Source organism: Propithecus coquereli, unplaced genomic scaffold (assembly GCF_000956105.1).
Source record: "Propithecus coquereli isolate 6110/MARCELLA unplaced genomic scaffold, Pcoq_1.0 Scaffold141, whole genome shotgun sequence".
NCBI classification, from domain to species: domain Eukaryota; kingdom Metazoa; phylum Chordata; class Mammalia; order Primates; family Indriidae; genus Propithecus; species Propithecus coquereli.
In genome coordinates, this window is record NW_012138414.1 from 3,789,935 (window position 1) to 3,805,251 (window position 15,317).

General features: G+C 42.9%; 1 protein-coding gene across 1 annotated transcript in view; it reads left to right on the forward strand.

Annotated features, from left to right (window-relative positions):
- The window catches only part of LOC105806483 (N-acetyllactosaminide beta-1,6-N-acetylglucosaminyl-transferase), a 15,191-nt gene extending 10,041 nt beyond the window's left edge, over positions 1-5,150 (forward strand). Inside the window, exon 3 of the mRNA XM_012639624.1 lies at positions 5,131-5,150. Within this exon, the coding sequence (XP_012495078.1) occupies positions 5,131-5,150 (20 nt within the window). The remainder of the gene's footprint in view (positions 1-5,130) is intronic.
- Positions 5,151-15,317: the final 10,167 nt, after the last annotated feature.

Below are 15,317 nucleotides of genomic sequence, written 5' to 3' on the forward strand. Positions count from 1 at the left end.
CCTCGGCCTCCCAGAGACAAAGCCTATTTTGTAATAAAATGTTGAATATCTCATACAGTTTACTGAATACAGGACACTGTAGAGTACAGTATCGGTGGTTTACCTGGTAACCATGTGGCTGACTGGGAGCTGTGGCTCACTGCTGCCTGCCCGCACCATGAGAGAGTATCTTACCACATACGGCTAGCCCGGGGGAAAACGTCAAAATTCAAACTACACCTTCTACTTAACGCCTATTGCTTTTGCACCATCATAAAGTCAAAAAATCATAAGTTGAGCCATTGTCTGTCAGGGACTGTATTCTTTCTTAGTACTTTACTCTTAAGAAGATAGTTCATATCTACGTCACCTTAAAGTTAAATGCTAATAGGATATAGGACTCAGGATACCTAGAAATTCAGTATCTTATATGTTTTAAGTTAAATATGTTTAAGTTTAAATTATGAAATGACAGGCTTAGTGGCTGGAAGTTATAAAGTGATGCAGTAGAACTGAGTAATACTGGAGATTTTGACATTTTAGTGGTTTTTTAAAAAGATTATAATTTCTCCAAATCAGAAATTATCCTAATATGTAGTTTAATTGATTCGTATGCATTGTACACTTCCACAGACATTACCATCAAAAATGGTTTCCATAATAATGATAGTATATATGAACACGTTTTCTTTGTTAATTACACCACCTTCTGGGATCGCTGAGAAATAACCAGAGATGTGACCTTGTGTTAACATTTTGTTGCCCCTTTAGGCAGCAATTTTTTTTAAGACCAAAACATAGCCATCTCTTCCTATGGTGACCTATCTTAATTTTATACAGAGGAAGCAAAAAGTAGATTGAAGGGAAGGAAAAAAATAAGAGATGGGCCCAACTGAGCTAGAGTCAGTGGTCGTCAACAAGAATGCATTTTAGATGTAAGTGGACTGGTGAATGGGTTGAAAAAATAATCTAAAGATCTGTCCACTCTCTAGAGGCAGAGGGTAGCTCACACTCACTCGTGGGATTTAGAAGCAGACAGGCCTGGGTTTGAAGCCTGGCTCTCCCACCTACAGTCTCCTTTACTTGGGGCACGATGCCTCATTTCACCAAGCCTAATTCTTCATCTATGTCCTGGGGATAAAATACCTCCTTGTAGGACTCTTGGAAGGATTAGAAAGTACAAGAACTGTGCCTGGCACACTGTGGGAACTTACTAAATGTTAAAAGAGAGAGGGAACAGGTGAACAGATGTTGATTTCTGAGGTTCTTAGTGTTAGTATTCCAAAAATTATACGTGCAACTAAAAACAAAACAAAACCCACAAACGTTTGGCTTTGAAAGTACGACGTATACTTTTTTGTTAGAAATTGGGAGTGTGGCCACAGAGGTCCCCTCAGCTATAGCTTTTTCTGGCGATGTCACCCGTGTACAACTTGTACTAGGAAGGGGCATTCTGTGGCTAGTGAAAAGCCTCTGACTTTGCCAAGTTTCTGTCCCTTTAGACTGGTCTGGAGACAAATGGCCTCCACAACCTTGTACGTGCTGTCCCTTTGTTCTGGAAAGTTCTTTACCTTTCCTGCTCGTTCTAATCAGTTCTCAAGATCTAGTTATTCTTTCTTCTCTCCTAGGGCCTCCTCCATTGCGTCTTAACTGTGTGGGTCTCCGTCCTCTCCGCTCCTGGTCCCTGCCTCCCCTCACCACATGTGAGGATGTGAACTGAGTGACCGCCAGCCTCATTGTTGGGCGGGGTTCTGTTACCACGTTGAGTAGAGCAGCAAGGGAATGGGAGAGAAACAGAGTACTGTTTTGCTTGTTTAGTAAAAGGTTCTCAGCAAATGAAGAAAATTCTCCTTCAGGCTTACAAAAAGTTTATGATTTTTCAATTCTGGCTCAGCTTCTAAGCAGTCCTCAGGGCAGGAATCTTAACCCCCGACTTCCCCACCCGCACCGGCTTTCCCAAGGGGCAGGCATCCTTTGCTACATTGGCTAAATCCATCAGAAAGTGCTTGGGAGCGCGGCTGACCTGTGGGAATCAGTCATCTGATTGCTAAGGTCGGTATAAATTACCTTCTTCAGCGTTTTGAGAACTGAAGTTGGTATGTTTTAGTTCAGGTCTAGAAAAGTGAAATCAAGAATTAAAGGAATTTTGCCAGAGTAATTTTGGCCCTGGGAGGTTTCGATTTAAAATATCCAGAAAATGTAAAGTGGTTTATTTAGCTCTGACTTGAATTCCCTGCATAATTATTATTCCCCAAACAGACCTCTTTGCCTTTATGCCAGTTTTTCCCTAGGCCTTTCTTTGCCTGGAAAAATCGCGGTTATCTTTGAGGGCCCAATTGAGCTGTTCTGTGCTGAGAGATCTTTGACAACCCCCTTTTCCCAGGCAGAGCTAACCGTTTGTCCTCTGTGCCCAGGTGCTGTTTTCACTTCACTGATAGCCTTTATCTTCCTGTTGGGTTTGTGGTTTAATTATCTGTTGGTACTGACAGAAAACAGAACCTCAGAGCCTCAACTCACACAGTGCTTGGTGTTGGATTGAATTTAAATTCACTGTGTGTTGTTAGTTTAAAACAAATCTGGTATTGCTTTCATACAAATCCGGACGTTTTCTACCATCTGAGTCACTGACAGAGCTTACAATAGATCCACAGAGTTACGGCTATGCTTTGAGCCCCAGTATTTGGCACTAGAAAACCTTTCCTGAAGGCATGTAAATCACCATCATCACATAAATTTTTACAATGCCAGACACTGGAGTAATTATCTTTTCTCCCCCAAAGGTAACAGCTTTATTGAGGTATAATTTACATACCACAAAATTTATGAGGTATAATTTACATACCATAAAATTCACTAATTTTAAGTGTACAATTTAATGATTTTCAGCATATTTAGACTTGTGCAACCACAATCCCAATCTAATTTAGAATATTTTTATCACCTCAAAAAGAAACCTCGTGCCCCTTTATAGCTACTTCCCATTTCCACGCCCAACCCTTACTTTTCTGTCTCTATGGATTTGCCTTTTCTGGACATTTCATATTAATTGAATCATACAATATAAGTTCTTTCCTTTCTGCTTCCTTTTACTTACTGTCTTATTTTGGAGGTTCATGCATGTTGTAGCATGAATCAGTACTTCACACTTCCATGGATGAATACGTTTCCATTGTATGGATATACCACGTTTGTTTGTTCATTCATCCATTGATGGGCATTTTGGATTGTTTCCACTTTTGACTATGATGAATAATGCTGTCATGAACATTCCTGAGCTAGTCTTTGTGGGAACACACGTTTCATTTCTCCTGGGCGGATACCAAGAGCGAAATGGCTGATTCATGTGGTAACTCTGTGGTTTAACATTTTGAGGAACTGCCACGCTGGTTTCCAAGGGCTGCAACATTTTGCACGCCCACCAGCAAGTGTACGAGGGTTCCAATTTCTCCACATCCTCGTCGGCACTTGTTATTGTCTTTTTTACTTGAGCCCTACTAGTGGGTGTGAAGTGGTATCTTCTTATGGTTTTGATTTGCATGTCCCTAATTAACAATGATGTTGAACATCTTTTCATGTGCTCGTTGGCCTTTGGTATATCTTAGAAAAGGACTAAGTGCTTTCGGGGCATTATCTCTTTGAACTAGGTACTGTTACAATTCCTGTGAGGAAACTGAGGTGTGGAAAGTTTGTGTTGCTTGTCCAAGGACACCTAGCTCGTCAGTGTCGAGATGATTACATTTGTGTTAAAGGTGGGGTCAACTGGAAGATGAAATTGTTCAACACTGAATTAAGGACACGGTGCAGGGGCAGATGTTCATTCAGGTCTCCACCTCCTGGATCCTGTGACAAAGCAATTAGCTAAGAATCATTTGAAAAATGAAGCAACCCATTTAATCCTGATCCGTAATTACTGTGATTAGATCCCTTTTGTGTGGTTTTATGCAAACCATAATTCCTCCTCTTTTTAAGAATCAAATGACTGCAACTCCCTCCTTTCTAATAAAGCTCCGCCCCCTCTCTCTAGTCTGTGCTCCCTTCCTCCCAGCTCTTAAGCAATGAGCTGAAGGGTTTGTGCTGAAGCCCTCGTTAGGGCTTTTGTGGCTTTTACTGTTTGGTTTCTTCACTTTCACGGTATTTGCCCCTTGGCTGTGGTCTCTGTTCTTGTGTGAGTTCATTTGTCTCTGCTGTCTGCATTTGACCCCCTAGAAACTTTGGGGGGTTGTTTAAATCCGCATCAGACCAGCCCACTTCAAGCTTCCTCACTGATTTCTGCTGCTTTAAATGCTAATTCTTGTGTTACTCAGCTCGACAAGTTCAGGACAGTGTCAGACAGGATTTAACACTCATTTGTTTTTACCTTGGAGGATTCACAAATGTATCTCTTTCTAGTTTTCTCCTTATTAGGAATGAAATGAACATCGAATTCCTATAATTGTTGCAATCTTAACCTCCTTCTAGCCTCAGTGAAAAATCATAACAGTTCTAATAGCGGGTAAATCAGTCACCCTTGCAGAATTTTTCCATTCAAATATTGAGCCATGTGAAGCTGTTTTTAGCTGCTCTTGTGACTTTACCGGGTTCAGTCCTGGTCTGTGAGATTCCAGCATCTGCAGACGCACAAATCAGGCAAAAGCCAGGGGTGGGACAGTGCACAAGGCTCTCCTTGCTTTCTAGCTTCCAAGCAATAAAAGGGAAAGTTAAGACGGCAGGGAAAGGGAAAAGGCAGGGTTAGGAATGAAAGCCATCACGATGATAGGTCACTATTGACAGGATGTGGGGCCCGAGAATAGAAACCTAGAGTTGTTCTGAAGTTTGCAGGGCCAGCACAGCCTAATTTTGAGGGCAGCTAGAAACAGCTTGATCTTTTCCCAATGTGTGTGGAGTGTTTTTATAACAGCTTGTTCTCAAGCTGTCTCCTATACTGGCAGCCTCTTTTCTTGCTACACTTCATGCCGTGTTGCTGAGCTTCTCCACCCATGCCTGCTCTAAGGTGCGGGGAATGGGTTACAGATTGGCTACATACAGATTGGCTACATAGTGCTCCCGACAGCATGGCAGCAGGCAAAGCCCAGGGCAGTTGGAGCCCCTTGGCCAAACAGATACCTCTGGCTGAGAGCAGCTTTGCCCATTTTTTGTTTTTTTTCTTTATAGGAGCTGACAAATGTAGTTGACCCTTGAATGATGGAGGGGTTAGAGGAACTTGTCCTCCACACAATTGAAAAATCTGTGTATAACTTTTAACTCCCCCAAAACGTAACTACTAATAGCCCGCTGTTGACTGGAAGTCTTACCAATAACATCAACAGTCACTTAACACATATTTTGTATGTTTTATGTATTATACTCTGTATTCTTACAATAAAGTCAGCTAGAGAAAAGAAGATGTTTAAAAAAATCATAAAGCGTCTCGAGCTACACTTAGCCATCATACCTCCTTAGTCTCCTCCAATCTGGGACAATTTCTCAGTCTGTCTTTTTCTTCTAAGATCTTCCCGTGTTTGAGGAGTGCAGGTCTGATGATTCCTCGTGATTAGATTCAGGTTATACCTTTTGGGCAAAGACACTACGGAATTGATGCCGTGGATTCCACACAACGCAAATTTGTCCTGATAGTGATGATAACTTTTTTTTTTTTTTTTGAGACAGAGTCTCGCTCTGTTGCCCGGGCATCAAACTCCTGGGCTCAAGCGATCCTACTGCCTCAGCCTCCCAAGTAGCTGGGACTACAGCATGCCCCACCATGCCTGGCTAATTTTTTCTATATATTTTTAGTTGTCCGGCTAATTTCTTTCCATTTTTAGTAGAGACGGGGGTCTCGCTCTTGCTCAGGCTGGTCTCAAACTCCTGACCTCGAGCAATCCTCCCGCCTTGGCCTCCCAGAGTGCTAGGGTTACAGGTGTGTGCCACTGCGCCGGGCCGATGATAACTTTTTATCACTTGGTTAAGATGGTGCCTGGCCAGATTTCTCCACTGAAAAGTTAGTATTAGTATTTTGTATTTATTACTAAGTAATGAGTAGGTATTTGTGAGAAGACGTGTTACAACCATTTAGATATCCTGTTTATCATTCACTCCCCAGTTTTGCCACCCATTGATAGTGCTTGCCTGACCCAGTTATTACTGTGATAGTTACCAAATCATGATTTTTTTTGAACTTCATCCTTCTCTAGGTTTATTAGTTGACATTCAACTATAAGATAGAGCCTTTTCCCCATGTGTTTGTTTATTTTTATGTATTCCTAGGGACTTGGATGCCTAGTTTAGTCAATGGATTACAATCCACTACCATTTCTACTGACTTTGCTGCTCAAATTGTCCCAGACGTGGCCAGTGGGAGCCCCTTCAAGCTGGCTCCTGTATCCTTTCAACAAGTCTCAATCATTGTCTTTGGCACAGGAGAGGTTCCAAACTAATCTGGTACTTCACATGCCCAGGCTTGGAGTCAGCCGTCTTCTCCAAGGAGCCCTGATTCTATTGAATAGAGCATGGTGTTTAGAAATCACAGTCTGGGCACTAGACATGTTCATTGCTGCATGGGGATTGTTACTTCTATGCTCTTTCAGGGCTCAGAGCCAGGGAAAAATCTATATGCATGTATACACATAATATCTGTCTACCTGCATACCACATGCTTGCCACATACACATGCGTGCTGAAACACACATTCCAACTCACACACTCTCATACTCACACATTCACATGCGTGTACACATCTATATTTTAACTTTTAAAGTGTATGTGAAAAACCACAAGTCCACGTTGATATCTGCAATTCCAGTCCAACAACATGGGCTTATTCTTTCCACTTTCTTCTTCAGCAGTGAGAAACCTCAGTATACTCATTCACTTTTTCATTCCCAGTCTATGCAGCTCCATGGCGCCCAGCTGCAGTCCCACCCTGGGACGTGCTAATACACCTTCCACCTGAGCTGCGGCTTTGGGAAGAGAGAAGGAGCTCTGAAAGAATTGTGAAACCTTTATAAATCTATTCGTGCTGGGAGGCAGTGAAGCTATGGTCATTACAGCCTGACTATATAAATTCAAAGCAGAATTTGAATTTATAATTCAAATTCTAATTGAATTATAAATTAGAGTACTAGAGCTGCCTAGTACTGCCCAGTACTGCCTGACTTCATGACCTCGGGCAATATGTTGGACCTCTTTAAGTCTCACTTGCTCATCTGTAAAATGGGGATAATAATTGTGCCCATTTCACAAGGTTGAGCATTCAATGATAATCTACATGAAATAATTATAAGTATTCTCTCAGTGCTATCTTTTATATTCCATCGTGTTGGCCAGGGGCCCAGCAAGAAACAGACAACACAGTCAAATTAGGCTAATCAAGAAAGGCTTAATACAAGAACTATAATTGAAAGTGTGGGCAGCGTAGAGGGAAACTATAAGAAATACTGCAACACCCAGGACCAGTAATAGTGAAACTGTTACTATTTCTACACCTGACGTGGGCAGTAGTTGGAAAAAGTGCTGTGGACAGAGGGCCCCTTCAGGAAGAACTGTGACTTTCAAACTTGGGTCAAAAGATGCAGCTGTGCTGCTGGGACCAGCAAGAGAGGAGCTGAGAGGAGCGAGCTGGCCGCGCTGGCAAACGGAAGGGATGATTTAACAGTGAACCACGAAGCATGGGTGATGACACTGATGGCTGGCACCAGGGGCTGCAATGCCTCCCCTTTTCTAATGAGGAAACTGAGATGTACCCTCTCTCCTCCCCCTTACTGGCAAACCCGACCAGAGTCAGAGCCCATACACTCCGTGCACTTCAGCCCTCTCGCAGGGTGGGCAAGAGAGTGGAGGGCATCTAAATGGCCACATGGATGATTTTCAGTGCAATTATTTAACTTTTTTGTAAAACTGGTTTTGATGGAATTCTTGTAATAGTGTGTCAGTATATTGTCATCTGGATAGTCCCCAACCTCGTCTTCATAAGAAAGGTTAAAAATAAACAAGTTTCCAAGACCGGTCAGGAGAGCAGGTGTTTCGAGGATTGTGATGGGTGGGAGTCCGGGAAGCACGAGGGCGAAATCTGAGCTCCGGCTGTACCAGGTGGGAGCAGAGGAAGAGGTACTTTGGGCGTGGCGAATTGTTCTCTGCAGAAAGAGAACCTGTAACAATGGTACACAGCTACTTTGTCCCTTGAGATTACTTCCAGTTGCCTGGTTAATTAGTCAAGGGCCAGGGCTTGGATTCTAGTCCAACCTGGGGCCAGGCATACCCTGGATCATGCCTTCTGTTTGTGACTGCTCGGAACACGCAGAAATGTGATCACCGGAAGAGGGGGCTGAAGAGGTGGAAATTGGAGCTGTAAGAAAAAGGTTCGTCCAGATGGTTTTGTGAGCAATAAAGAAGTTGGAGGGAAAGGAAAAGAAATTTCATAGTGTTTCTAGCCTAGGCATATTCTCAATATTAGTGTTGATTGACTGGATGCGAGAGAAAGAAAAGGCATGATGGGGCCGGGGGAGTGGCTCACGCCTGTAATCCTAGCACTCTGGGAGGCCGAGGCAGATCGTTTGCGCTCGGGAGTTCGCGACCAGCCTGAGCAAGAGTGAGACCTCGCCTACTAAAAAAACAGAAAGAAATTATCTGGACAACTAAAAATATATATAGAAAGAATTAGCCAGGCATGATGGCGCATGCCTGTAGTCTCAGCTACTCGGGAGGCTGAGGCAGGAGGATCACTTGAGCCCAGGAGTGTGAGGTTGCTGTGAGCTAGGCTGATGCCACGGCACTCTAGCCCGGGCAATAGAGTGAGACTCTGTCTTAAAAAAAAAAGAAAAGAAATGTTGGAAAAAGAAAGGCATGTGCCTTAACCACAAGTGACCACAGCTCTCCTTACATCTCAGGGTTTCTCCATGAAGCAGATCTGGGCCCTGAAGCCAAGACGTTCCTGGCCCTCCCAGAAAGGGCACAGGTTGGTACAGGGACCGAGAGCAAGAGCTTGGGAGCAAAGCCACTCATGTTCAAGTTCCAGGTCTGTCCTTTCTAGCTGAGTGACCTCGGGGCATTAAAGGGGCGGGGGAGTGCAAAGACCGGTAACCTTCTGAGTCTCAGTTTCCTCATCAGGAAAGTGGGGGTCCTTGTAGCCCCCAGTGGCAGCTATCAGCATCACCACTCATACTTCCTGGGACCCTGTTCTGCCATCCATTCTGCCTGTCAGTGCAGCCCCCTCCCTGTCCTTATATAATCTAGATTGTAAGTGCCTTAGAGGGCAGGCACCAGTTCTGTGTTGAGGATCAGAACAGGTTTTTGAATTAAGTTTTAAGCACCTGTTTTCTCATAGCTCCTTTCCTCCTGGACACTGCTCACGGTAGGAAGAGGAGGTGGTTAGGTCATGGCTGACGTGGCTGGCGTCAGAGGAACCAGAGTGGAAACTCCCTTAGCAGTCAATCTGCTTAAGGAAGAAGTGGTGGGGGCTCTGGTATGTAGTACTGCAGAGTATTTGACCACATGGGCTATCTGTAAATATCAGTTACTCAAAACAGTCTCCTGATCCCCACTAATCTGAAGACTCCCTTGGAAAAGATTTTTCTGAGAGAAGAACCATGACTCATTCATTCATTCATTTTTGGTAAAGTATTATAAAACATAGACAAGTTGGTCAGGTGTAGTGGCTCATGCCTATAATCCCAGCATTTTGGAAGGCCGAGAAAGGAGGGTCGCTTGAGGCCAGGAGTTAGTCCAGCCTGGGCAATATAACAAGACTCTATCTCTACAAAAAAAAAATTAAAAAATGAGCAAGGCATGGTGGTGTGAGTGCCTGTGGTCCTAGCTACTCAGGAGGCAGAGGCAGGAGGATTACACGAGCCTGGGAGTTCAAGATTGCAGTGAGCTATGATCACACCACTGCACTCCAGCCTGGGTGACAGAGCAAGACCCTGTCTCAAAAAAAAAAAAAAAAAGTGCACATACCATACATGTTCAGCTTAATGCATTTTCACAAAGTGAACATACTCATGCAACCAGTATTGTAGTCACTACCCTGATGTCTAAGCATACATTACTTTTAACTGTCTTTGTACTTTATGTAAATAGAAATATATAGCATGTACTCTTTCTTCTGTTTTTTTTTTCCCCTCAACATTGTTTGTGAGATTCATCTGTTTTGTTGCAGACAATTGTATTTCATTCATTCTCATTGTGATATAGAGAGGAGATCAATATCTGCAGACATTTTTAGCTGTCAGAGGTGGGGTAAGGGAGGCAGAGGATGCTACTGGCTTTAGTGGGTAGAGCCAGGGATGTTCCTAAACACCCTATCATGCACAGGACAGTCCTCACAACAAGGCATTTTTCAGCCCCAAATGCCAATGGTGCCAAGGTTGAGAAACCCTGATAGATAATAATTATTGATGGGCATTCGAGTACTTTCTCATTTGGGTCTATTATGAATACTGCTGTAATGAATATTGAACTATATATCCTTTGACAAATATGTATGTATTTCTGTTGAGTGAATACCTGCGAATGGAATTGCTGGTCATAGGATATAGATATGCTCATCTTTAGTAGGTATTGTTGGTTTTCCAAAGTTGTTGTACCCATTTACACTTCCCCAGCAATGCATGAGCATTCCCGTTGCTCCACATCTTCTTCAATTAACTTGGCATTTTTTTCCTCTCTCTCTCATCCTTCCCCTACATGGTCCTCTAATTCAGCTTATGAAACACTAGATACCCAATTCAGCAAGCAGCATTAGTTGTTAAATAATCCTGTTGCATATTTTGTAAAAGATGGATTATGCACAGGTGTGGTCACTGTGTCTAGTAATTAGAGGCAGCATTTGGGGCAAGACGATTTGTAACTAGGGTTTCTCTCATTTAAATATCAGTGCCAGGTGTTTCTGTATATCCATTCTCTCCCATTCTTCCTAGTACCACCAATAGTTTTACATAGTAAATTTTGCTCTCAGGATCAGATTATCCACCATCGAGTTCCTGTGTATTAAGTATTTCCAAATTGTACAGTACTGTTTACCCCAAAACACTGTTTTTTTTCTTATAGTATATTACTTAGTTATAGAAAGGCAGGTCAGGTGGGGTCATTGAGGAAAGAAAATCAAGGAATTTGGGTGTCAGGTCCATTGACTGTCAAACTTTGGTTCAGGCATCAGCAGTTTCAGCATTATCTGGGACCTAAATGCAAACTATTAAGCTCACCTGGAACCTACTGAACTCTTAGGGTGGGGGCCCTGCCACCTATGGTTTAACAGCCCCTCCAGGTGATGAGATGTTAAGGTAAAGTTTGCAAATCACTAATCAGGACTGTCCTTATCCCCAAGCTACAGACATACCCAATTTGGCTGAATACTGGTGGAATCAAATGTTTTGGTAATACTATGAATGAGTCAGTTGCCCTCCCAGTCAGTATTAAAGAATTTCCATATGTAAATTTAGGGGTGAGTTTTGTCTTAAAATGTTGATTGGCCATAACTTACTTTCAGTAATTTATTTTTTCAATTTCTAAATCCCCAAACGTCAGGATCTTCATATTTCTAATTCCTAAATGTATGCTAATAGAAGATTGCCCCTAGCTGCATGTGCCCTAACATTTGCCTATTTAAATACTTGGTGTACTGTCTTTTGCAAGTATTTGCTTGGCATCATCCAGCATCCAGAGAGTGTTTCCATGATAACTTTGCTGTATCAAAACCAGGTGCAGATCACTCCAGTTCACATGGTGATGAATCAATTTGGTTGGGCTTGGCATGACCACCTCTGGACTTGCCACCTGGGTCTTTAAAATTCTGCATATTAAACTTCTTCCCCTCTCTAAGATGAGAGTTTAACATAATGCTTTAGGTTCTGAGATCTAGACAACTTCTTCTGTTGCTAATTAGATAGATGGTAGAGAAAGTAAAATGATTGGGCCCCAGGAGAAGGAGGATTTTCCCCCGGTGAACCCAGTTGGAGGACCTCTCAGTTATGGGAGAATTGTTGTTTTAGTTAAAGATGTGCTTTGGAAATGTCTACTTCTCTTTAGCATCATGATGGTCACCATTAAAAAAAAAAAAAGACACCATTTACAAAACTTATCCCGGGTCCTAAAAGTTTGGATTCAACCAATCTCATATTGAAAATATTCAGGGGGAAAAAAAAAAAAAGGAATGGTTGTGTCTGTACTGAACATGTACAGACTTTTTTTTTTGTTGGTATTATTCCCTAAACAATATAGTATAACAACTATTTATATAGCATTCATATTGCATTAGGTATCGTAAGTAATCTAGAGATGATTTAAAGTATACAGGAGGAAGTGTGTAGGTTATATGCAAATACTACACCATGTTATATCAGGGACTTGAGCATCTGTGGATTTTGGTATCCACAGCGGTCTTGGAACCAATCCCCCACGGACACCAAGCGACAACTGTACTTAATTGGATGTCCAAAGTGAATTGGACTGCCAATATTCTCTCTTTTCCCATGTATTACTCTTAGATCAAGGGAAAAAACAAATCCCTGTATTTTATAATTAAGAACAAATCCCTGAGTCCTTTAACTTACTTCAATAACAAAGCAAACTGCATAAAAATACCCTTCCAACAGAAGAGCCATCAGGGAGCCCAAGAATAGATACCATCTCACCTCATTTACTTAAAATTTTCTCGCCTCGAAGCTTAGCCCCTCAATGCTACTTCCACAAACTTGATCCCAGCCAGTCCTCTCGGGGCCCTTCTTGCCATTACTTAACACTGTAGATCCAGTGTTGCTGCTCAAACCTGTATCCCCTCAAGTTCTTTCCTAACTAAAGGACAGCAGTTAATTGGCAATAGACAAACAAGTCCCAGAGCAATTATGAAAGTGCAATTGAGTTTGCATTAGTAGATGCAATTAGGGGAAAGATGCAGGAGGAAGTGTGTACAGCATCCTCCATGCACTGCCTGGAGGTGGGCTCTTCTGGCAACGAGATGCACTCCAGGTTTTTTAGCACAACAACACGCAAGTTTTTTTCCACCTCCCCTCATTAGTTGACTTAGCCTGGCAAGCAGCAAACTCTGTGTTGTACACGTCCAACTCGTTTTCTCTAGGTCCTGCAGCAGTAGGACTTCAGGCTTAAAGAAAGCCTTTACGAGGGCCCGAGAGGAGAGTAAGCATGTCTAGCCTGAGTAATAGGCTAGAGCGGGAAGAAGTGCTTCCAAAGTGAGTGACAAGGCATGATTGCTAGGCCTGCAAGTGTCAACTTTGTCCTCGGCTGCAGGAAAAGTCAAGCAGGGACGGTTGAGCTAGCTGTTCAGTCTCAGTAGCCAAAAAGCACATGGTGTCTATTCTAGACGAGCAAGCGGTAGGGCCTATTAGGAAGGAGAGGTAACAGGTAACAAAAGGCCTCCACTAATTCAATAAGAAATTTTTTTTAAAAAGTTCCATAGGGATTTTTTTTAATACGAGGATGTGAGGGTGGGGGAAATTGGCCCAAGGACAGGCAAAAGAGCTGGGAGGAAAAACAGCTCTATTTTTCAACACACAAACAATGCCATTTGAAGTAGTGGATTGAATACAGAAGTATCATGAAAGTTCCTAATTTGGCTAGTGTCTATATTCTTAATATAGTAACAGTATTAATGTCTGTCCTCTAAGCCTGTATAAATCTGAACCCTCATGTTATTGGCCAGTTGGAAATAACAGTGTAAACAGACTCTGTTGCCCTAATTAAATTATGTACACTGAATGCTTTGTCCAACTGCAAGTATTTTAATATTCATTCTAAGCCACAAGGCTGTGTCAGACAAGCTATTGAAATTACTCTCTGTTGTTTAGAAATAGAATATATGGTAATCTGAAAGTATTAGTGGGGAAAATAAAAGCTTGGGATTGAATTGTCATGAACTTTAGGTCATTCTCTTTGTTCTACTCCATAGAAGACACTGAGAATTAGATTGATCCACTTTATTCATATAATGGCTACATTTTCTTTTTCTTTGACCGAAAAATCCAGGGGTTGGTTATATAGAAAGTTTATTTGGGGGGTGGGGAGTGGTGAGGGGCATTTAGTAAGGTAGAGAGAAAAATAGTATACAAGCTAGAAGAATAAAAAATGTAAACATTGAGAGCTAGAAGGATGAAAACGACAGTGTGCTCAGGAAATGACATGTCATTCAGTTGGAGTTTGTGGTGCCGTGAATCCTAGAGGTAGCATTGATTTTCCTACCCATGGTGAAAGCAAGGAATCAGTATGTTGTCCTATCGATTCCAATTAATGGTAGGGTAGAAACTGTTCAAAAGGAAGAAGAAAATGTGCATTAAAGGACACTGTTTCTTCACAGGGTGGGTGAGTGAATGCTTTGGGGTTGAGGCACTGAGTTGTTAAATTCAGGTCCATAATGTGGGGATTAGAAAGGCAGTCAGTAGTTAAACTGGTGTTTTAGAAATCATTTAAAAAACATATTAAATAAAATGCATTAATCCATATTTCATTCAAAAAGTGGCCAGTGGAAAATTGAGAAGTTGAAGATGAGACCCTTCTAAGTAAAACAGCTTGATACTCCTTAGCCAAAACACTACTATATTTACAAATAAGGGAAAACAACATTCATTTCCTAGGTGGTCGACAAGCTCATCTGGACGGGTGTACAACACTTCCCTGAGCATTCCAGCATGTTCTCTGCGAAGTTAAAGCCTGAATGCACCCTTAAGTCCCCTATGTGGATATCATTTGTGGCCAGGATTCAAGTTCTTTCCCATGAAGCTTTAAGGTCTCATCCAGAGCAGAGGATGGGGCTCAGGACTTGTTCATCTGACCCCAGCATCCTATGACAAACACCACAGCGGATGCGGGAAGTGAGAGGAGAGGGGTTCGTTTCGATATCACGGGCCCAGGAGCCCCTGCAATCTCAGATTCCCTGGGACTGGAACGCCTCCTCCAGTAAGCTCTTGTTTTGCAAAAGGCAGGTGGAGCCAGAGGGCGTTAGGACGGAGCTGGGATGGGTGAGGTTTTCTTTTATTTTAGATTTTGTCCCTTGAGTCAGGTTTCATGAGACGGTATCGGAAGCAGAGGCCGTGTTCTCTCCCGCGGATGGCGCTGGAAGAGCCGCGAGCAGGCGGTGGACCGCTGCCATGAGCGCGAGCGGGGCAAGCCCAGCCGCCGTGGGGCGACGAGCAGGAAGCCGCACGCCTGCCGGGGCTCATCACTGCGACTCCCCGAATGGTCATAAATGGTAATGGCGCGGAGGGGGGCCGGCACTGCAGGGGGGCAGACAGGGGAAATGAAAGAAAAGAGATCTGAGAAACTAAAGCCGTAGGGGGAGAAAAGAGTTAGCAGAGTTCTGGGGAAACAGCTAGCAGACGCAAACAGAGAGGCAGAGGGAGGGGAAAACGCCGGGCTGA